Source organism: Protopterus annectens, chromosome 1.part0 (genome assembly GCF_019279795.1).
Source record: "Protopterus annectens isolate FY-2018-M chromosome 1.part0, PAN1.0, whole genome shotgun sequence".
NCBI classification, from domain to species: Eukaryota; Metazoa; Chordata; order Ceratodontiformes; family Protopteridae; genus Protopterus; species Protopterus annectens.
Genome location: NC_056725.1, coordinates 772,944,837 through 772,970,133, shown reverse-complemented (window position 1 = coordinate 772,970,133; position 25,297 = coordinate 772,944,837). Strand labels below are relative to the sequence as shown.

At 38.6% G+C, this 25,297-nt stretch overlaps 1 protein-coding gene across 1 annotated transcript in view; it reads left to right on the top strand.

Annotated features, from left to right (window-relative positions):
- Positions 1 to 22,193, top strand: part of TIMM50 (translocase of inner mitochondrial membrane 50) — a 1,096,571-nt gene extending 1,074,378 nt beyond the window's left edge. Inside the window, exon 11 of the mRNA XM_044062888.1 lies at positions 20,728 to 22,193. Within this exon, the coding sequence (XP_043918823.1) occupies positions 20,728 to 20,826 (99 nt within the window). The 3' untranslated portion in view covers positions 20,827 to 22,193. The remainder of the gene's footprint in view (positions 1 to 20,727) is intronic.
- Positions 22,194 to 25,297: the final 3,104 nt, after the last annotated feature.

Below are 25,297 nucleotides of genomic sequence, written 5' to 3'. Positions count from 1 at the left end.
GCTTGTCTAATTAAAGATGCATGTTCTTTTGGTTGCATAACCTTAAGTTCTGTAAATCCTTTAAGCATTTTGTTGCAGACTTGCAGTCATCTTTGTAGGCTTGATCCATAAATTAAACAGAATGCCAATCTATCGTGTGGTGCATAACCTGTTCTGTAATCCTTTAAGCAATTTATCTTGAGCTTGTTTCTTGTTCATTTTTCACTTTGATCATGTTTTCCCAATGAAACAAGTAGATAGTTGTCAGGCAGCTGGTCTTTTTTGGATAAGAAACATTTTTACAGGTGGGGGTATCACAAAGATTGCTACTTTCATCATGTTACTTGGTACTTTTTATAAAGCTGAATATAAATTATAATTAGAACTGCAGTGCAAGGAGAAGTGGTTTGAGTTGAGTGCTGCTTGTTTTTCTTGTACTTGATTTTGACTGGCATTCCAGTAAATGTATTTAAAAAGTAATTTATTTTTTCATGCCTCACAGCCTTTTTGTTTCCATCTAGATATTAAGTAAGCTGTCATGCAGCCAATGCATTAAAATATTTTTTTTCTTCTACACTTCACATTGTCTTGATTGGACTCTCATAATGACGGTTTGGCACCCAGGGCAGCATATTTAATTAAAGTTCCAGTTTTTGTGGTTTTGAGCATAGCTCCTCCCCTTTCTAGTTGGCTGCACCCCTTCCCATTGGCCCCACCCATTCAGCTGTCTCTTGCAGCCCCCCTTCGATTTGAAGTCACCAGCCGCCACTGCCTCTAGTGCAAGGGTTTTGCACACCAAAGCATCCATAGACGACTCAGATTTTACCTTGACAAGACAAAGTCTATAAGGAAGTCTGACTAACTTTTTGTGTCGTTTCATCCCAGGGCTCTAGGCTTGACTTTGTCCAAACAAACTATATCCACATAAATTTCTAAGGCCATTGTGTTTTGCTATGAATTCCATGGAAAGTCTTTATCAGCACCTGTCAAGGCACATTCCACTAGGTCAGTTGCATCCTCAGGGGCCTTCTTCAAGGGTCTAGATGCCCATTTCATTTTAGAAGCAGCCACCTGGTCATCTGTTCAATTCTTCACAAAATATTACAAACAGGACACCGTTTCCAGATCCAGAGCAGGAGTTGCTAGGGCAATTCTGCATGGATTCTTAGAAAATGCTTCCTCTTAAGTTTCCCTTCTCTATCCTCCTCCCTGTGTTCCCTTTTCAGCTCTGGCACTCTCCCGTATGTAAAGAATACTGCAACATTGAATAGAAGGACATAGAATAGTTGTGTAAAATCTTACCATAACCATAGGTGTCCTTCTCTTCTATGTTGCAGTATTCTGTCCTACCTGCCTTCGTCCTACTGCTTGTGCTTTCCTAGGATGATCTACCTAGGTTCCACAGAGGTTTTCCTAATGGGGCTTTCTTATTCTGAAGATGGTATGTGTGGACGTCCCTTTTATGGCTGACGTCTGTGCCTACATGTGACATCCCACGTACAGGTAGTGGATCTAAGCTCGTGTATACAGGCCAGACGGCTGGTCATTTGGAGGAATACAACTCGTATGTAAAGAATACTGCAGCATAGAAGAGAAGGACCTCTATGGTCATGGTAAGATTTTATACAACTATTCTTTCCAGATGCTCACAGGGCACCAAGTCCTTTCATGCCTTCTGGAAGAAAACTGAATGTGCTTTCTGGATCTTCAGGATGCCTGTCTGTACTTACAAATTGCCAAGGCATCCAAGGAGCTCAAGTGCTTCATGAGATAAGTCATTGTTTCAGAGCCATTCCTTTTGGTCTCATCAACACCCTAAGTGTGTTCACCAAATGCATAGCAGTAACAGCAGCTCACCTGAGTAGGGTTACTACCTGTCCCACTTTGCGAGGGACAGTCCCTCTTTGGGCAGTTGTGTCCTGCAAAAAAATTGTAAGAATGGCAACTGCCCTGAAATATTAGGGCAAAATTATTTCTTATATTTTATGTAATAGTTGCATAAAACAGTTACTCTGTATCTGAAACACTTAAATGTTATAAGAAACAGAATAAGCAACTAAAATGCTACAAGAATAAGCTTTTATTTAGGCACCAAAGTGATTTTCTGTCCCTTGTACTGGCTGTGGGTATGTTTTGGCCTGCAAAAATCTGATGTTTGTACCACAATTGTCCCACTTTGGCCATCTGAAAAGGTGGCAACCCTACACCTGAGATTGCACAGGATCAGTGTGCTCCCTTACATGGACCATGGGCTTCTAGTTGCCCCTCCAAGAGCTCTTTGTTTCTACTTGAGTGGTTGCCTCCTTCCCCTGTAACTGCAGTAAATTGACTCTTACATTAGAGCTGTAATACTTACCTTATAGCTTTAGGACACCTTAGGAAACCTTGTAAACTGCAATAGCCCCGCTACGTTCGCCCTCGCTATGCTCGGGCTCTCTGCTCCCTCCCTGCCCCCAATTCCCCTCCCCAGTACCTCTAAATTTATAGTACTATAGCCACTCCCCCACTTTCTAGATCCTATCTGCTTTCATCTGGGATAATTCCACCCACCCCTGTTCTACTACCTACATTTAATAGCACCTATTAGCTTTCATCTGGCATTCTCCCATCCCCCCTTCCAGTACCTTTACCTCACCACTCTATCTTCTGGTGTTGCATCACCAGGTAAAACAGTTCCTTCACTCACTAGCTGAATCACATATAATGATATACTCCTCTTTACTACCCTTCTTGTTCACACCATACATCCTTACCTTGTATGAAAACCAGTTTCTTACGGGATTTCAGGTCCCAAAAGGCCATACTATCACCCCAGCTTTAAATCCTTCCACCTTCAACCATACTTACAGTACCAGATCCTATCCAACATCTTGTTCAGTCTATCAACATCTCAACCCCAGGCACATTAGCTCTAGATCCAAACACTACCACAAACTAATAAACAAATTCCTGAAGTTCATCACCAAGTATAGACTCAACCTAATACTTGGTGGTGATATTCACCCCAACCCTGGCCCACTCACTTCAGATACACATACCCCCTCTACTTGTAATCTAAGCTACAAACCTACAATTTATAGGCCAACTAACTCTCTCCTAGTCTGTCATCTCAATATTAGAAGCATTAATAACAAGGTACATGAATTGCATGCACTTCTGGATGTCCACTCCCTGAGATTCTCTGTTTATCTGAAACCTGGTTAAAACCTAACACTAAAGACAATGAAGTGTTACCACCTGGGTACAACATACACAGGCTGGATCGTGCTTCGAGGAAGGGGGGTGGGGTAGCTGTACTCTATAAATCTGAGTTGAATGTCACCATAGATGTAATACAACCTCCTCAGATTAATAACTCTGAGATTCTTGCCACCAAATTGCAACTTAATAAAAATAAATGCATTAATATCATCTGTATGTACATTCCCCAGGTAACAATATATCTACATTTGAAGATATCCTGCACTGGTTATCATGTCACTACCCCCAAGAAACCCTACTACTTGGAGACTTTAACATAGACTGGGGCACCTGTTCCTTAGAATCCCCAACCACCCATATTAACCTGCATGCATTTACACAAATCATATCCACCCCTACCAGGATAGGTAAACCCAACCAAAAAGAAAGTATACTTGACTGGGTACTCATAAACAGTCACCCCCAACTGTACACCTCTGGTACCCTCCTTAATGGCCTAGCGATCACCTTCTCACATATGTAATTAAGCACAAAACCATTAATTCCCAACAACCCTTACTCAGAAAGGTTAGAAACAATAAAAACTTTGACCCTGCCAAATTCCAACAAGAACTAAACTCATGTAATTGGTCTATTCTAAAACACCTCCCCTTAGAGGAAGCAGTAGCATACTTTAACAAATTCCTTGAGATCCTTGATTTGCATGCACCTGTTCGTTCAAAGAGAACCAAGGCAAAAACTGCACCATGGCTTTCTATAGAGTCTAAACTCAAAATTACCCGTAGAAACAAAGCATGGGCTTTATGGCATTCTTCTAAAGACCCTCAAGATCACATTAAATACAGGCAATCCAGGAACGAAACCAAAAAATCAATTTTACAAGACAAAAAACAATACTACTGTAATTTACAGACAGTAAATCAAAATAACCCTCAGAAGTTTTGGGCAGGTTTAAATAATCTACTACATCCTGGACAAACTTCAACCCCAATCCCTGCTGCTACTATTGATAAAACCCCTGAAGATGTTTCTGATGGTTTTAACCAATTTTTTACTGACAATTCAAGCCCTAGCTAGCCAACTACCTCCTAGCTCCCTTGGTCCTGAAAGTAGCACCCCCTAGAAACCTACTTGCGTTCAGCTTCCAACCAGTCGCCACTTCACTTATCTGTACCTTGATCAAAAAATTAAAACCCACTACACTTTCTGCTGATCAACTCCCTGCCGAGTACCTACAAAAATCAGCTGATGCTATTGCTTACCCCATCTCAATACTAATCAATCGAACCATAGTAGAAGCTAAAATTCCCACCATCTGGAAAATATCCTATGTAATCCCACTTCACAAGGGAGGCAGCTCTACTGAATTCTCCAATTATAGGCCAATAGCTATACTCTCGCCACTTGCAAAGATTATGGAAAAATTTATTCATAGACAATTCATGCACCACCTAATCCAAAATCGCCTTATGGCAGACACTCAGCATGGCTTCCGTCCTCATCACAGCACTACTTCAGCCCTCCTAGCCTTTACTAACACCATAAACCATAATCGCAACAATAATTATATATCCTCAGCCCTCTTTTGGATCTTTCCAAGGCATTCGATATGGTTGATCACCAACTTTTAATCCACACCCTGCAAACATTCTGTCTAGATACTGGAGCCCTCCAATGGTTTCAATCCTACCTGAATGGTCGACAGCAGGCTGTCCTCTGGCAGAACAAACTCTCTAACCTTCTACCTAACACCCTCTGAGTACCACAAGGCTCTATACTAGGGCCCTTGCTGTTCTCCATCTTCATTAACGACCTTTATACTGTCATCCCAAAAGTCAGCTGTATCCAATATGCTGATGACTCTACTCTGATTTGCTCAGCCACATCTCCAGTAGAGTTATGGTCAGCTACCCAGACCACCTTTAATACAATAGAAAACTGGCTTTCTGAACATCGTCTGATCCTAAATCCCAAAAAACTAAAATGCTGTTATTTTCACCAACACGTAGGTCTACCGCTTTCACCTTTACCATAAAATCAAATGATGGCACAGTAATCTCCCGACCCATCTACAAAACTATTAGGTGTCATCATAGACAATAATCTCAAATTTGACCTACATGTTAACCAAACTATCAAAACCATCAATAAAAAACTAGGGTCACTTTACAGAATAAAAGCCTTCCTAACCCCTCCAGCTAAAATTGCCATAGCTCGCTCTCACCTTCTTTCAACCCTTCTGTATGCATCCCCCTCTACTCTCGAATTTGAACAAGACTGTCCTTAACAAACTCTCAATTTGCTACAACCACATTGCCAGGTTTGCCACTGGGCTGCCTTTTACGACACATCATTGCATCAATCTAAATCAGCTTGGTTGGCTTGAACTACCTAGCCTAATCCAGTATAACCAACTGATTATGGCCTATAAAATCCTGTATAATCCGGACAATACTCCTGCACTTAAAAATATTATCACCCCCTATAACAATCCTAGACCGCTTCGATCCTCTAACAAACTACTAATTCAGACTAGCAAAATTAATAACACAGCCGGTGATTCTCTCTTTGCAAACTCTGTAAGTAGATCCTGGAACTCACTTCCAGCTGATATTGCCTTACTTTCCACCTTAGGTCAATTTAAAACTAGATTCAAACAACATTTGTCACTTAACTGGCTATGTCAATGTATCAAGCCTGGCTAATTCGAATGTGTAAAAATCTGTTAACCAGTTTACTGTGTAATTTTAATTTAATCCTGACTTGTGCTCAGGACTAACTTTAACCTGTGGAACTTGTTTAACTTGCTTACTTATGTAATCTCTGTAAATAATCTGTTTGTAATATGTAATGCTGGTATTATGTAATGCTGTATCTGCTTACCCTTGGAGCTTTTCTCCCCGGGCCTCCGCTGAAAATGGACATGCATCCAGTCGGACTATCCCGGTCAACAAATGTAAAATAAAATAAAAATTGATTAGAGCAAACAAGTAATTAATTCAGACTCTTCTGTCCTTAGGAATGTCAGTGAAAATCTTGAAGCCCCGTTCGGAGTTATCAAAGACACAAGTATTCGCAGGCTGCCATGTGGACACAGTTCACAAATCAGCATGCCTCATGCCATGTGGTGTGTAGTCCATTCATACAGAGGTCTAGACACTACTGCAACATACCCATGTCATTAAGAATTAGACTGAAGCTTCATGGAATTAACTATCTACTTAGTTTGCCTTTCAAGTTTTCACATGAGGGTCTTATAGTGAATTCTTTACATTCACTGATCTCAATCTTCTAGATTCTGTGAACTCTAGTCATTCATTTCTCAAAGGCATGTTGCAAGCATCTCCCCTGGTTGGTTTGGCTGCACAAGCTAGAGAAGGGATCCCCTTCCCCAAAATCATATTCACCACATGTGTCAGCTGTAGGGTGGGGGCTTTTGTTTGAGGCAGATGCTCCAAGGGACATGAACTGAAGAAGAGGCCACGTAGCACATAAACATTTTGGTGATCTTCCCACGGTACAGTTATCAACTCGAACAACTTCTCAGTAGTGTGGTACATAAACAAATGGGCAGAACCAGATCCTCCTATCCCCTGCATCAGGATGTCATGAGGCTATAGGAATAGACAATTAATTTATATTTCTTTCTGATAGCAATGAACATCCCCAGGCAGGCCAACTGCATTAGCGGAACGGCTCAACAGATCCTTTCTTAAGCTGTACAAGTAGTCCTAGAGTCTGGTTATAACATGGTGATCTGAGGCTGGATGAAATTGTGCAGTGACCTCTTTCCATTCCATGACCCACACCAAGTGCAGCAACTTTCGTCATTCCTCAGGAGGGTCAGACACCTTAGTATGCTATTGTCCACCGGTGGCATCTGCATTTATAGTGTGCCTCCTTCCAGTCCTGCTAATAATAAAATGTTTATAGAAAGCCAAAATGTGCAAGCCATGTCCTTGTCATTGCCCTGTTCAGGCCTTAGCAAGTTTGGTTTTCCCTGTTGTGACTTCACTTCCTAAAGAATCTTCTTTTCTATAGCTTCCCCCAGGTCTCCTTACAGATCCATTCAACAAGCCTTACCCAGATCTCTGTTGTTTCAAGTTAACCACATACTTCACACCTCCTGTGGTGGTCCAAATCTTGACTGCAGCCCATAACTATCCACTATAAAAGTGTACAAATAAAAGTTTTTAAAATTCTGTCTGTAGGCTGCTCTGTTCATACTTCAGTTGTTGCTGACATGTTCAACAAAGGCTACAGCTTTTTATTCTTTAGAGTGTATTTATCATCTGTCTCCAGTTTTCAACAGGGTTTTAATTCAACATCCTTTTCATCCATGAATATCTGCTAGACCTTTCTTAGAAGCACCTTTTACTAAGACCACCCTTTAAGGATGCTTTTCCTCTATGGGACCTCAATTTCATATTACAGAAATTTTAAACTGGAAGATGTGTTTTAGTGGCAGCATCTTCAGTCAGCAGAGTTACAGGCCCTGTTTTGTCTCCCTTCTTATTTAAGTTTCCATGAAGATAGGGTTGCACTGAGAATCAGTCCATACTTTATGCCAAAAAGTAGATTCAGACCTGAATCTCTGTCTATAAATATTCCAGTCTTCCATGAATTTTTGTAACAAAGTTGAGTAAAAGTTGCATTGTCTAGATGTTTATAGACAGCTGTGATTCTTCATACACAGAACTAAAGAGCATAAAAAAGGTAATCGGCTTTTTTTTTTAATCTCCTTTGCTACAAGCAGACAAAGCCAAAAGATTTAAAATCCCTCTGTCCAGGCAACTGTCTTATTGCATATCTTTCTTGTGTCTCTCTAACAATAAAACTAGTAAGCCAATCCGGCACCCCCTTTAGGTTAAGTTAGAGTTTAAAAAAAAGTCCAGTCTCCTCTCTGTTTTCCGCTAAAGAGAAGCTCCAGGTCTTCTCCACATCTTGCATTTAAGTGAGAACAAGAAAAAGGTTATCTTTTCAAAACTGTAGCAAACAGTTTGATACAAATTAGACCACACCCAAAGTGTTGAAGTATTGAAATAAATTTCCATGTCAGCATTCAGAAATGCTGGTATGGAATTGAATGCTAGTATGCACTGTCACAGCCCTTAAAACCTTGTGCCGGGGGCAGCTGCCCCTTTGCCGCACCCTAGCTACTCTTCTGTCTACAAGAGCAATATCTACATTTCCAGCCTTTTTTTATAAATTCTTCAGTGGGTAACATTTGTGCAACTGTGACATGGGGTTCACTGCACACTTTTGCATGACACACTATAAGCTGGTTGTGATCTCGGCCTTCAGATCTTCCTGGGAGCCACCATTCTCCAAAACATTTTGTTGTGTTCCACCCAAGATGTTTAGCTGAGAACTCTGTCCTGATGTTTGAAGTAGATGGATTCGATATTTTAAGATATGAAAGCTATGCACTTAACATAACATTAGGTCTTCAAGATCAGTGCCGTTTACTTCATTTTACCCTACCACCTCACCTACCTGTGAGTTACTGTACCCCTTTACATGGGCCTAGTCAGCCATACCAAAGACCTTTTGGAGGTATAATAAGGGAGGTTTGTTTTTTACCATTAGGTAGATATAAATCTAGATATCTTTACCCCTTGGGCAAAGTCTGTCTGAAGAGGAGAGGGAAGTGTGAGGCATTATGGAAGTGAGGGGAGGAGTTTGAGCTTTGGGAAAGCCCCTTTAGGTGCCGCGGAAGCACAACCAGCTGCAACCATTCCTTGTGTTTGAAGTCACAGGACCTGGAGCGGAATGTCATATGTTAGAGTATGTGCCTAACTTCTGTAAATCTGTGTTCTTGTAGATTGCCAGTCTTTGGTATCTTAATATTAGCAAAGACTACCACCATTATTAATATCTTACCAGAAAACAAACTGAAGAAAATAATAACACGGAAGAGACTTGGACAAACGGACCACAACTCCACCAACTAGGATAAAAGATTTATTCAGCGCTTTCGTCCAGCTAGCTAGACTTCATCAGAATAATCACAAACACAAAAAACATCCATTAAACACATCCTGCCTTCATGAGATTGGCCAACCAATTAAGCTATTAATTGATAAATAAAGCCTAAACTATATATCCTGTTAAAAATATGTAAAATATACACAATGAGGTAACCCTTTCCAAAACATCACACTCATAAAAAATAAGCAGCTTTGAGTTTCAGTAATACACTTAATTATATTTGGTCATTAAGACCAGGTAATTCCATTGCATTTTCCCTGACCTGCCAGATACTTCCTTTACGCTCCAAACAATCATCCAAGGGGCCCCCTCAATAACCCAAGTCAACATGATCAGTAACAAAAAATGTAAAATAATGTGTGTAGTTAGAATGGACATGTTTGAATCAGGCATTGCTGTCCATCTTATTCTTGATGTCATAAAAATGCTGGTATATTCTTTGTTTTAAAGCCCTCTTGGTTTTTCCTAAAACCCATCACATAGTTGACACACTGCAGTGTAAATCACCCCTTTTGAGTAACAATAGTACTTTTTCTAAGGTCTAATAATACCTAACCCCTTGATAGACGCACATTCTTGTTCTAAAATGTGTTTACACTGTGTACAACGTACACATTTAAAGGTACCCCCTTTTTCAACTTTTTGCAGGGGTCTTTCCAATAATGTTTTTAGACTAACATCTTTTTTGTACACTATCTCTGGTTAATCGCCCAGTACCATTCTTAATTCAGGATCTAAATGAAAATTACTCCAGTGTTTCATGACAATGTCAAAAAATTGCAAGTTAAAGGGCAAAATCAATGCCCTATGAAACCTGCTTTGTCCAGCAGGAATATTGGGCTGGTTCACCTCGAGTTTAGTACCTAGAAGAACTTTAAATGTACCTGATAGGCTTTTCTGTTTCACCTTGTCCATGATAGACACCACAAAGTTCTCAGGATACCCTCTCCTGGTCAACATCTGTAGTAAAACTATGCATTCTCATTCAAAACCATTGTAGTCCGATACCATTCTAGCCAGTCTAACATATTGCCACTTCACTCATGCCCTTTTTTGATGGGTAGGGTGCCAACTGTTGTAATGCAACAATAATGCGTTGGAGTATGTTGGTTCCTGTATAGTGAAGAGATGAAAGATTTGTTAGAGTAATCCTTCTTAGTGGTGACATCCAGGTAATTTACCTTGTCCTTATCGATGTTCATAATTAAATTTGAAAGAATGAGGTGGTGGTATTCAAATAATCATAAAAATTCATCCAATTTTTCTTCTCCACCCTTCCAAAATAAGACTGTCATCTAGGTAACAGCCGTATAGACCCCAGCAGTTGTTAAAGTGGGACCCCAGAAAAAATAAGTCTTCCCATTGTGCCAAAACAATGTTTGCATAGGCTGGGGCACAACAAGCACCCATTGCTACTCCTTGCACCTGTTTACAAATCTGGTTCTCGAAAATCAGAAAATTATGATCTAGAACTAATTCTGTACATGTTCTGATCGTAAGGATTGTAGTATGGTCCATAGAACCATTCAATACGTTCCCTATGGTGAATAACAGAAAATAGGTCACACAAGTCTGTAGTGACCATCAATAACTTCCATCATAATACTCATTTGAAATTTTCAATAAAAAGTCCCACAAGTCTTTAAGTAACTGGGGACAATGATCCAGAACATGTTTAATTTTATGATCAATATATTTTGCAAGGCAAGACATCTTGGAAGCTTTTGCGTCCACAAATGGGCAAAATGGGGCATTTGAAATACTCATGCTCTTCTAGGGTAATCTGTCCATTGAGCAACATCTCATCTAAATTCAAATCTATGTTGTGATAAGCGATATTAAGTTCATTCCTTGAAACTTCTTCATAAATGTCACTGTACAATATTTAAAACATCCTATTGATGTAGTCATTGGAATCCATAACAACTAACCCCCCCCCCCCACCCTTATCTGGTTTCATCATCCTGATGTCTTTGTTCAAAATGATGTTTTGTAGTAACCCAGATTCGTGAGGTGTGAAATTGACCACACTTCCATTCCTGTTACTTCCTCTCAATAAGGCCCTAATGTCAAACTCACATAGTCTGTCAAATAACTGAACACTGGAATGAAGTGGGGGGTTAAATGTACTTGGTCTTTTTAAGTGTGCATAAATCACCATAGATTGGGCATTAGTGACAGTGTTAACTCATTACATCCGAGTGACGTCTCCAGATGCATCTGCAGTTAACTCCTACTGACGCCTCTAGGTGTCAAATATTGCTTGTTCGTATTTGCAGCAGTAATTCCAAAACCATACTATGTGCAGGGTTTTAAAATATTTCATCTTAACGCTTACACAATAGCAAACTCAACTGCATTAATATTTGACCTCTGTCTAGTGCAGGTAACTAGATATTTACTGTTGTTTTTATGATATTAATTTATACAGATATAGTTTTCACATATTTCTATCTCATTAACCAGGTAACACCGATAGAAGTCCTTAGCCTCATATGAAAGCTCTCAGTTAGGTGAATAAAATGCTGCTGACAGTATGTGTGTAACTTGAGTGGTTGCTGAGATATTTTAAGTTGTTTACAAAATGTTACAAATGTAATACTGTGTTTACTGTGACTTATAAAATTCAGTTTAAGACATAGAATCTAATAAATACTACCACTTTAAAAAAATAGTTTGTGCTGAAGATTTTGCCATTCATATTTCTTTCATGAACATGTGTTTGGCATTGGAGGACATAATTTGATTCTGTCAAAAGGCTTAGGCTCTGCCCATTAGAAGTTACAGTACAAATTTCCTGAGCTCCAGTGGAGTGAATGAGTTAAAATAAATGCCTAAATTTGGTTTCCTGGTGAACAATCTTAACTGTATAGTGGTATCAGCAACACTAGCCTCTCTTGTAGACACAGAGTTAAGGCCTTTTTCTAATAGATCGGCCCATTCAGAATCAATAAGTGTTTGACTTAAATTAAATATTTTAAAGTCGCCCAAAGTATTTTGTACAACTTTGGTTTTACGTTTATGAAGTTTATAGTTAGTTGTAATGATAAGAAAATATGTATTTTAATGGCTGAATTGGAACAGCTTAACAACATTATTGAAAATGACTTACTTTTTGATGAATTTGAACTGTTTTTAAACTCTCAATACACATGGGTTGAAAGTCAGGTTATGAAATAGTATGAAAGGAAATGTAGTAAAATGAAAAAGGATGTTGAGCAATATAAGAAGGGGAATGTGTATAGATGGGAACAAATAAACAATAAAAACAACACATATAACAACAACAATAAAAAAGGATATTATATGAAAGAAAATGGAGTATTCCAGAATAAAGGAAATAGAAGGAATAATAAAGTGGATGTGCAACGAAGGTTGCCCCAATCCCCGGATTTTTTAGGGGAGGACATAAGATTGGAGTACCCCTGCAGGGAAGAGTATCAAGGAACAAGAATGGAGAGTGTAAGACACAGGGGAAGACAGGGGGGTTACAGAAGCTAAGACCAGCAGTGAATGACCATTCTATTGTGAAAGTTAATGGCATTATCAGCAGGTATGGTGAATTCAACATATACAACTACTCTAGTGTTGAGCTTAAAGAGGAATACTTCACATTATTATCAAAAGGGATGAAGTATGTTCCAAATACGGATATAAATGTAGTTGATTATATAATAGATTTTAAAAAATATTTAAGGAAATTGAACCTAGCCATCCTCTTTGACGGTAAGGAAACTAGGGGAGAAGTGGAGTTTAAAAAGAAAAGTGTATATACACCCCCACTTAACAACACGCTGGGTATATTTGAAAAAATGGTTATGGAAGAGATCTACCAATATAGTAAAAAATGTAGTTCACAGAAAAAGATATATAATCTTACTAGGAATGAATTTAAAATATTGAAAGACATTCAAAATAATTATGAAACCAGACAAGGGGGGTGGGGCTGTTATATTCCAAAATAGTGAATACACAAATAAAATTAACAGTATTTTGTTGAATTCAGGTAACTATACTATATCTTCTCTTAATGAGGTAAATATAGGGTACCATAAGATTGATCTGTACCTGGAAGATTTGTTATTGGAAGACAGTATTGATACTGACTTATATATTTTTTAAGAGTGGAATTCCCCATAATCAGCACTATAGTGGGCATTCCTAAAGTGCATAAGGATCTAGTTGACCCCCCTTTTAGGCCAATTATATCTGGCAGTAAATCTAAGACATTCCCCTTTGGGAAAACAATTGACATGTGGTTAAAACCTATATATAAGAAAATTGGGCATATTGTCATCGACTCCTGGGATTTTTTGGGCAGACTTCAGCCAGTTTTAGCTACTGAAGCGAAGTGGTTAATAACCATTGATGTGGTCGACCTTTTTTCAAGTATCCCACAAGAGGAAGGCTTATTAAAGTTTAACCAAAGTATTAAGAAATACGGTAATTTGTCCCGGGATAAAATCTCCCTGGTGTTAGAATTCATGGATATTGTTCTTACACATAACTACATTATGTATGAAGGAGAGTATTGCACACAAAGAAAAGGGGTAGCTATGGGGGCAGCTTGTGCCCCCATATATGCCAACCTGTTTCTGTTGGATTGGGAAACAGAATATATATTTAAAACCGAATGGTTTAGTAACATTATATGCTACCTCAGATTTTTGGATGACATCTTTGTAATCTGGAAGGGGGGACTTGAAGAAGTTAGAAGAGTTTAAACAATATTTAAACTCATGTAGTCAGTGTTTGAAATTTACTTTTAATGTGGAAAGGGAATCTATTTCCTATTTGGATACCAGAATAACATTAAATAATGGGAAATTTAAATCCAATGTTTTTAGGAAGGAAACATTTAGCAATTCCTATTTACAATATACCAGTTGCCACCCCTTGGGTCAAAAAAGGAATATTATCAAAGGGCAATGTATTAGAGCAGCCCAGATGACCTCAGATTTTACAGATTTAAATTGTGAATTAGAACTGATAGGGGTTTTTTTCAGGAGTAGGGGCTACCCTGATGGAATGGTGACCGATGTTACTAATTATGTGAGAAGTGAGTGGGGGAAAAAATATAAATCACTTTTAGGGGTTGCCCCCATGAATAGTGAGGGAGCCACCAATAATAACAACATTAACAGTAAAGATAAAGACAATACTGACAAGGTTGTACTCACAAGGGCATGTGTTTTACAATATGCACCATACAGTAGGGACATCAAGAATATCATACAGAAAAACTGGAATATTTTGAAATCTGACAGTAACATATTTAGGATTGTGGGGGATATGCCACATTTTGTGTTTAGGAATGGTACAAATATGAAAATTCAACTGGAGAAGAAAATTAGGAATAAGAACAATGATAAAGTACAGAATGGTACCTACAAATGTGGCACATGTAACCAGTGCACGTTCATTATTAATTCCCCTTCAATCGTATTAGAGAATATTAATAAGACTGATGTCAAATTCCAGAAGGGCAATTGTAGGTCCAAGCACCTGGTATATCTTGCAAAATGTACTAAGTGTCCATGTTTTTATGTCGGAAAAACTGACAGGTGCTTGAGAAATAGGATCTACGACCATAGTTACAGTATAAGAAAACAAGATGGAAACAATGCCCTATGGAGACACCTGAATGGAAGTACTACATGTTCTTCTTTTCACGTTGGAATATTAGAATTGGTAAAAAATAACCCCAGGGGTGGCAACATAAAGAAAATACTGGGGGAGAAAGAGGCAAGGTGGCAGATCCGCTTAAATGCTTCTGTGCCCCTCGGTATTAATGAATATATATCTATTAAACCCATATTGGAAAATAGTAGTTAGTCATTAGATTTTTATGTTGGTATTTTTAAACAAACAAAAAAAATATATATTTTTATATCTTGTATATTATATATACATTGAATACAAAATAGATACAAAGTCACCTATATATGTATTTTTTAATGAATTCTGTTATTATTTTATTAATGGTACTAAATATTAGCTATATAAGTCAATAGGGAGAATAGGAATTTAACACTAGCACTTTAAGAATCAATTATGGAATAAATTGAATTGAATGTGATTGGTATGAGTGTGTATTTAAGAAAAACATTTTGTGAAGAGTATTGTTCTGATGAAGTCTATTTTATTAGATGAAAGCGCTTAACCTGTATGTTTTAAGTCAATAAACAGAGACAAACTGAGATTTTTCTGCCATTCCGTTCGTGTTAGTGTTTAATACATGTTGTAACCAGGAACAGATTGGTGTTTTATTATTTAGTTGACTGTTCCAGGACTTTCACGTTTTTTCAGTTTTATTTTGTATAACCGTATAGGAGTCATCCTCCATGGATGAACAACTTAGTCTGTGTCCCCCTGTTGTGGTAGAACACTGAAGCCCCTCTCCCTCTCTGGGAAGACTGCTGATAATATTGGCTGTATCTCGAATTGCCTGGTGTCACCTCTACCCCGACCCTCTTTTGGGGCAACAGGAACATGTGTTACCTAATGTACTGAAAGTGATGTTGATATTATTGAGAATGACATGGTAAACAACACGGGGAACAGTGAGTACCCTTTAGCACTGCCTCCGCTGAGGAGATCAGAAAGATTAATGAATCAGAGGGGTGTGACACCAGGGGATTCGAGATGCAGCCAAATCTGATCAGCAGTCTCCCCAGAAGAGGGGGTGGGGGGCTTCATCATTCTGCCACAACAGGGGGAGACACTGAGTTGTTCATCCTTGCAGGTTATACAAAATACTGCACGACTTTAAAATATTTAATTTAATTCAGGCACCTATTGATTCTGAGTGGGCCGATCTTTTAGAAAAAGGCCTTAATTTTGTGCCTGCAAGACAGGCTAATGTTGCTGATACCATTATACAGTTAAAATCGTTTGCCAGGAAACTAAATTTGGGCATTTATTTTAAGAGTGTCACTAATGCCCAATCTATGGTGATTTAGCCACACTTAAAAAGACCAAGTACTTTTAACCTCCCACTTCATTCTAGTGTTCAGTTATTTGACAGATTATGTGAGTTTGACATTAGGGCCTTATTGAGAGGAAGGAACAGGAATGGAAGTGTGGTCAATTTAACAGCTCGCAAATCTGGGTTACTACAAAACATAATTTTGAACAAAGACATCAGGGTGATGAAACCAGATAAGGGTGGGGGGGGGTTAGTTGTTATGGATTCCAACGACTACATCAATAGGATGTTTGAAATATTGTACAATGACATTTTTGAAGAAGTTTTTGAGGAATTAACTTAATATCGCTTATCACAGCATAGATTTGAATTTAGGTGAGATGCTGCTCAATGGACAGATTACCCTAGAAGAGCATGAGTTTTTACATGTACCTCACCCTCGGATCCCCAAAGTCCACAAGAGTATTTCAAACCCCCATCTTCAACCAATTGTGGATGCGAAATTAAACATGTTCTGGACCATCGTCTCCAGTTATTTAAAGACTCGTGGGACTTTTTATTGAAAATTTCAAAAGAGTATTATGATGAAAAGTTATTGATGGGTCACTATAGACGTGTGTGACCTATTTTCTGTTATTCCCCATAGGGAAGGTATTGAATGGTTCTATGACTGTTTGTTTCAATACCCAAATGGGCCATACTACAATACTTACAATCAGAACATGTATGGAATTAGTTCTAGATCATAATTTTCTGATTTTCGAGAACCAGATTTTTAAACCGGTGCAAGGAGTAGCAATGGGTGCTTGTTGTGCCCCAGCCTTTGCAAATATTGTTTTGGCACAATGGGAAGACTTATTTGTTCTGGGGTCCTAGTTTAACAACTGCTGGGCTCTATATGGCCGTTACCTAGATGACATAGTCTTATTTTAGAAGAGTGGGGAAGAAAAATTGGATGAATTTTTTTATTATTCGAATAGCACCACCTCATTTTTAAATTTACTATGACCATCGATAAGGACAAGATAAATTACCTGGATGTCACCATTAAGAAGGATTACTCTAACAAGTCTTTCACCTCTTCACTATACAGGAAGCCTACATACTCCAACGCATTGCTGCACTACCACAGTTGCCACCCTGGCCAAAAAGGCATTAGGGAAGGGGCCATATATTAGACTGGCTAGAATGTATTCTGACTACAATGGTTTTGAATGTGAATGCCTGGTTTTACTGCAGATGCTGACCAGGAGTGGGTATCCCGAGAACTTTATGGTTTCTATCATGGACGAGGTGAAACGGAAAATACTTATCAGGTAGATTTTAAACGGAAAATACTTATCAGGTAGATTTTAAAGTTCTTCTAGATACTAAAGTTGAGGTGAACTAGACCAATATTCCTGCTAGGCAATGCAGGTTTCATAGGGCATTCATTTTGCCCTTTAACTTGCAATTTTTGACATTAGAAACATTGTCATGAAACACTGGAATATTTTTTTTTTTATTTAGATCCTGAATTAAAAACTGTACTGGGCGTTAAACCAGAGATGGTGTTCAAAAAAGATTTGGTCTAAAAGCATTATTGGAAAGACCCATGCAAATAAGTTGAAAAAGGGGGGACCTTTAAATGTGGATGTTGTGCACAGTGCAAACACATTTAAGAACTGGAATGTGTGTCTATTAAGGGGTGAGGTATTAGACCTAAAATAAGGTACTGTTGTAACTCAAAGGGGGTGATTTACACTGCAGTGTGTCAACTATGAGATTGGTTTTACATAGGAAAAACCAAGAGGACTCTAAAACAAAGAATATACCAGCATTTTTATGACATCAAGAATAAGGTGGACAGCAATGCTTATTCAAACACCACAATTCTAACTACACACATTATTTTACATTTTTCTGTTATTGATTGTGTTTTCATGGGTTATTGAGGGGGCCCTATGGATGATTTTTTGGAGCAAAAAGAAAGTATATGGCAGGTCAGGGTAAATGCAATGGAATTACCTGGTCTTAATGACCAGATATAATTAAGTGTATTACTGAAACTCAAAGCTGCTTATTTTTTATGAACGTGATGTTTTAGAAAGGGTTATCTCATTGTGTATATTTTACATATTTTTAACAGGATATATAGTTTAGGCTTTTTTATTAATTAATAGCTTAATTGGTTGGCCAATCTGATAAAGGCAGGATGTATTTAATGGATGTTTTTTGTGTTTGTGATTATTCTGATGAAGTCTAGCTACCAGGACAAAAGTGTTCAATAAATCTTTTATCCTAGTTAGTGGAGTTATGTCCATTTGTCCAACTCTCTCCCCTGACATTATTTTCATCATTATTAATATCTTAGAAAATTGTATTCAAAAATAACCAGGCTTTTCTCCAATCCAGAATCCATGTCCCTTAATATCTTTGGTTAGTCCGTATGAGGTTCCCTGTATATTTTCCAATACAGTTTTCTGGATGCTAATTTTCCCAAGAAGTTTTCTTTGCAGTTCAGATTTCTCTAACCTCCAGATTGTCCATTATCAAAATTGTATCTTGCATTTTTGGGATTACCGTAAACTATTTTTCTTTTCTTTCCACCTCCTGCTGACAATCAGCTCTTCTTCCCTAGTCACCCATTTATTCCACTTCAGCCACTAAGGCCAAGGGTCAGGTTGACTAGGGAGATACCATTATATTAGACAAGTGTAATTTTAGCCCTTCCTCCCCTCTGCCACTTCCAGGATCATCTTGGCAGCTGGCCTGTGAGGTGAATGTCCCCATCTCTGTAGTGACAAGAATATCTTGTGGTCCCCACCCTCAGGAAACATGCAGTAAACATTGAAACCACTGCGTGTTTCCTGAGGCATCCAGTGGGTACTACCAGATTATACTCCACATCCCTGGTAACACATCACCTTCTCTGTGCCCCCCCCCCGTCCTGGGGTGTATTTTCACTGTGCTCTGTAATTACACCAGCAACACAGCGGCTTCACTGATCCCCTGCATGTAATTCCCATCCCTCTCCCATAATGAGAGGTGACTGGGCATTACCCCTACAGGAAACATCACCTTCAAATTTTGTGGAGCATAAAAATATTTTTGAAGGCATTTCCAGGCATAAATCTAGGCGTGTACACATTTATCCTCCTATATAGTCATATCAGTCTCTCCTTGCAGCATGTTTCTCATTTTCCAAGTGCAAACTTGGCTTAAGTTTGAATTTCACCTGTTTTGTGAAAGTGATTTGTGATAAATCAATGTAATAAAAGGTTAAGCAGAGTTGTCCAGAATCTTTGTGATAGGTACATTGTAGAGTATAGACTTTGTGGTTTTATGTACAAAGCATAAGAATTTCCAGGTAGGATTTAACCTAGACTCCCTACAAGTCTGGATTCATACACTGCACTAGGGAAGTTTACTTCAAAGCCTGCTGGTACTCCTCCTTCCCCCTCTGTTTTTCCGGTTCAGTATAACTCCCTCATATTTCCTTGACATAATCAAAGGCAGCAGTGTCATCTTACTCCTCACCCCATCTTTTCTGGTAACATGTGAGAAGAGTTCTAGCTGCTGTAGCCTCTGATCGTTTTCCATCCCCCTCTATCTCATGGGACATTTTGATAACTTTCATTTGATCTCCTTCCAGCAGCCTGACTTCTTCTTCCTTGCATGACCTCTAGAACTACAGACACTACTCAAGGTATGATCTGACCAAAGCCTTATAGAGAGGTGTCATTACGTATTTGCTTCTGGAATCTGTCCCCTTAGGGCACATCCTAGTATATTGCTTGCTGCTGCTACCTGTCTTTTTACAATGCTCCCAGTGGTCATGTTAAGGTATGATTAACATCCCATATCCTTTTCCTGCTTTGTTGCTTTCTGTTCCATTCCTTTCAGTTGATACTTCACCAGGGCTGTTATGGCCTAAATGCAGTATTTTGAATTTGCTTGTGTTGAACATCTGCTGCCAATTTTCTCTCTAGATGTTTAGTATTTCCAAATCCTTCACAAAATACCTTCTCTCCATCCTCCACTGTTGCATCTATCTTTGTGTGACAGCAAAGTGGTCAATCCTGTTCTGTGTTCCCTGAGATATGAGTGAGACAAATGCAGAGACTCTGGATAGACTGCTGTGGTAGTTCACTAATCATAGTCATCCATGCAGTTACCTAGTTTCCTCAATATTGGTCGTACCACTAACTCCTTGCAGTTTTCTTCTCAGCTTCTTGTGTGAGACTGAGTCTAGGTAGATTATATCTGCCTGCTCTCCTGTGTCAGGTTCACCTATAACCCAGGCGTTAAACTGAACCAGGTTTGACTGACAGTAATACTACTGTAGATGGTCGCATATAGCTTTTGTACCACGGTTCATCACAGGGTTTTGGCATGTCAATCTTGGTCTCTCTTGAACTTTTTTTCTGAAGTGATGTACCTGTGAGCTGTTGTGATAGCTTGGAGAACTGAGGTACCTTATTTCAGTGTTAGTAGATTGTTATACTGCTGCGAGCCTTGTTGTCATTTTGCAAAGTGAAAGTACTAGCCTTGGTATTTTAGAAAGCTCCAGGTTTCAATTTCCTGTTCTAGCAACAAGTAGATATTGTCTTTTAGTATTTTATCTTTTTTGTTTTGTTTTTTTGCAGGAGGAAGAAATGAGACTGGCTGACTTATCCAAGCAGCAGAATAAAGGTTTCTTTTTGGGATCTCTAACAAATCGGCTATGGAAATCCAAACAACAGTGACATAGATAGTAGCAAGTGTGGTGGGAGACGATGGAAGTGCAAGTCCTTTAGAAAAAGATCCTAGTGTCAGGACCTGCTTCAGATTTTTAGACTGCTCTTCTGTCATTTTATTCCACAGCAGCAGTTAGAGCAACACAGCGGTCCAGTTTGTAACTTTTAAGAATTTGCAGACTTCTGGTCTTGGTAGTAATGAGCATGTGCAGTCAGCTCTCTGCCTATTCCTATTAGCCCAGCTCTTTGATGTTGTGCAGTGCACCTGTGTCACACCATTTTATCCCATCTCATTCATGCCATTCATTTTTGTATTCCTTTTACTCGATGAGAACCAAATGAAAACACCAGAGGTCCTTAGTCATCATATGAAGAACTGGATGGAAGATGAAGTATTTTTTCAGAGAGAGAGAGAGCAGTTAAACTTGTGGGACTGTCATCTCAAGTTCATCACTGGTTCTGTACACAGTTGCATCAATGAATGAAATGCATTGGTTAGGCTTTGCACTGGCAACACGGACTTGCTCTTCCTGCACTTTGTGATGAAGAGAACAATTCCAAAGACATGTCTGTACATTTTCAATATAAGATGTGGTCTTCTCTCATTTTTTTTTATATTACCATGATATTAATAAGTTGCCTGGATGCACGACTCCAAATTAAAGACAAGCCAGAACACAAGAACATCTGGTTCGGCATATAACACACAAACCTTTGTGATTAAACTTGTCTGTGTAAGGGCTAGTTGGTATGTTATGTCCAGCATAGATTTAGATTCCTAGAGTGTTGCAGAATCTGGACATATACCCCTTCTCTTCTGCTGTGAAAAGCAAACAAAAAAAAAAAGAAAGAAAAAACAAATGGGTTTATATTATAGATAATATTTCATTATGTTGACTATTGTTCTTCACAGCCTGTATGGTAATCAGTTGGAAGTATGAATTATGTGCATAATGTTTCTGTAAGCAGAAGAGACTATGCTCTTACAGGTTTGTCTGAAACTGTTCTTGTAATGTTCTACAACAGAATGTGTAAAAGAAGTGTAATAAAACAGCTCACTTCTCCGCAACATCATGACATGTAACATGTTTAGACTTTATATCACTCATTTGATGACATTTGTGCCTGATGTACTTTTGTGAACTTCTGGATGGTGCTCTTAAACATGTGGGTGAATATTCATGCACCAGTCTTACACCCATCAGTTATAATCCTAAGACTGATTTTTGGGTCATATGAAGCTTCCAAAACTCTTAATTGTTGTACCATCACCAGAGGCTAAAGCATTTTATCTGTGAATATTTTTCTATTTATTTCATTCGGTTTTGATCTTTTAGAGTGAAATAAACTGGCTCAAAGTGCCAGATTTTGAATGATGTTGGTGTTTGGACACATCATTTCCTTTAATGCTTTCTGTCACTGTATGTCCCAAAAGCTCATTCAAAGGATTCTGAGTATCTCTGGTATGTTGAACTCACTAGTACAGGATGCTTATGAAAAGGCAGGAAGTCTGTACTCTTGTGAGGGTCGAATTTGTATGCAGATTACAGCCTTTGTGATCCTACTCAAATGGTATTGAAGTCTCCTTAATTACAAGCCTGTGTCTGTACCATATTTTTACTATTTCATGCTGCTGGGATGATCTGTATGCCCTCTGCAACCCATGTGCATTCTGGTGGTTTGACACAGACTTGTGCTGTATCTTAAACTGCAAATGTTTCAGTGATATGGGCCTGTCTTCATAAGTTTACATTTTCTTTTTTTTTTTTGTTGATAGAGCCACTCTAGGTGAGCATGATCTGTTAAGATAAATTCCTTGCCCAACAAGTAGAACCCAAGTGATCACGTTACACATTTAATGACCAGGAATTCCCTGTCTGTGCTGGAGTGCTTCATTTCCACTCTCTCTAGTTTTCTGTTAAGAAAACAAGCAGGGTATTTCTTACCTAACAGTTGAGATACAGGCCCATATCAGATGCATCAATATATACTATAAACTGGTAAAGTCAGTGCCTAAATACTGATTCAAAGCATCAAATCTTGCTTAATTTCAGTGTCTTTTTCTAAAGTCCATTTTATTTCATAGGCATCTTTCCCTTTGAGAAGTTTAAGGGGCCATGGTATAGTGGCAATATGGAGCATAAATGTTATGCAATATCCCGCTAACCCTAGAAAGCTCTGACCTGTATTACTAGTGTGTGGTATTGGCCAATTCTTTTTGCCTTCACTTTTTGCTTTTGGGTCTTGCGACTCCGCTCCATGTTATGTACACCAGGCACTAAACCTCTGTCATACCCATTTTACTTTTGCAGGTGTTTATTGCTACCCCCACTTGCCATAAGGAATTCAGGGCAGCTTGCACTTTTGGTGAGTGAGAGTCCCAGTCATCAGAGTATGTAATTATGTCACTTAAATAGATGGCCGCATAGTGGATGTGTGGTTTCAGGACCTTTTCCTTCAAACAGAGGGTAGCTGGAGCAATGTGTAATCCAAACGGGAGTTTTGTGTTGTAATAGCCCTTGAGGAGTACAGAAGTTTTTTATTCTTAGCCTTTTTCATCAGGAGGATTTGCCAATAAGTCCATCGTGGGCAGAAACCCACTGTAGCCACTCTTTTAACTGATCTACCTAAGGCATAGATGCACTTTAATTTCCTAAAGTAATTACATAACCTAATGATTCTATTTTTGGACTAAAATACTGAGGCTTTTCCTGTCGGTCAGTCTTTGATTCTTTGGTCAGCTTTTGATATAGCATCTTTCTCCTCTCTTCCTGATTGCGGAACCCTGTAGGCCTTCAGGTTAACTCTTTGCCCAGGGATACTTTCAGTATTATAGTGGATTAGATTTACCTGACCAGGTAATTCTGGAAAAAGCCCATTTTTTTTCTTCAATAGGAACTCCTGTACATCCTGCATTTGGAGTTTTGATAGAGTATTGTCCACATGCACTGTATTTCCTCTTTGTTAGGCTCCTACGCCCATTTGCCAAGCTTACTAATGCTAATTATACTTTTTTTTCCAAGGCTTCAGGACATTCATATGGTGTATTTGTTATGATGTCTTCTATCAACTTATCTTTTTCTGAATTTCACTTTATTTTTTCTAATACTTTATAAGGCCCACCAAAAGTTTGTCTGCAAAGGGAACTAAATCTAGGACCTGGTCTCCAGACTTAAATTCTCCAGTTATTGCTTTTCTGTTATATATCGCTTGTTGGGAAACCTGTGCCTCTCCATATGTTCCCAGACTATTGGCATTACGGTCCTTTGCTTATCCTGCAGCCTAATCTGTTTGTCTAAAACAGCAATTAACAGGGCTTTTTCTTCTCACATTTCCTTCACTACACCTTGTAGTGTTTGAGGGTGTCTGCATAGGGTAATTCAGAGGAACTGAATCTTGTTGCCTGCTAGACTTTTCTAACAGCAGATAGTAGGTAAGGTAAATTCTTCCATTTTCTGCCATTCTTCTCACTGACGTTCCTTAGCATAGCCGTCAGTGTCCTGTTGAAAGATTATTAGACATCCACCTGGGGATGATATACAGACAATAAGTGCTTAACGTTGAGATCTGCCATGAAGTAGAGTGATTGTACTACTACTGTTACCAGCACAGGTACTTGGAACTTCATGTTTGAATCACTGCTTGAAAAGGATAGTTCACAACAGTATTCCTGGTGATTACGATATTGTACTTATTTTACTGCCTGCACTTTAACAAAATTGTTTTGTGTGTTTAAATTACCTGTTTAACTGTTGTAGGCTACACACTCAAGTGTGACAGCCATTTATGTGCATTTAAAGTGTTTTTTTTATTGTATCTGCTTTATTTTCTGAAAAAAAAAAAAAAAAAAAAAACAAAATATATACTTGTTTTCCCGCCTTCCTAAGCTAGTTTAGTCCAGTTTTCAGGTTAGTGCTGAATTCAGGGCTGTGTTTGCCCATACCTTACTTGGATAGAAGGAAGTTTCTCTGTTCACTGTGAGAGAGGGAGCTTTGAGCAGCCTATCTGTCCCTGGAGGAGTGGTTTCAGCCCAGACATTAGTAGTTTATTGGCCATTTTGGGCTAATTTCTATCTCTTTCATTTCCCTGCTATAAAACCCGCATTTGCAAGGTTTTTGTGCTAGTGTGCAGCTCAGCAAGCTCCTGCCTGGTGCCCTGCAGAGTTCTACAGCAGCAGAGAGACAAAAGAGAGACTTTGGAGTGATTAAGTATCATTTTTCTGCATTTTCTTGCTGCCTTTAGCTAATTCCGCCTAAAACGCCGATTTTCTAGAGTTTCTGTGATTTAAAAAACTTGTTTCAGCTACATATTGTACTTATTTTACTGCCTGCACATTAACAAAGTAATTTTTGTGTTTAAATTACCTGTTTAACTGTTGTAGGCTACACACTCGTGTGATAGCCGTTTCTGTGCATTTAAAGTGGGGGTTTTTTTATTGTATCTGCTTTATTTTCTGAAAAAAACAAAACAAAACAAGAAA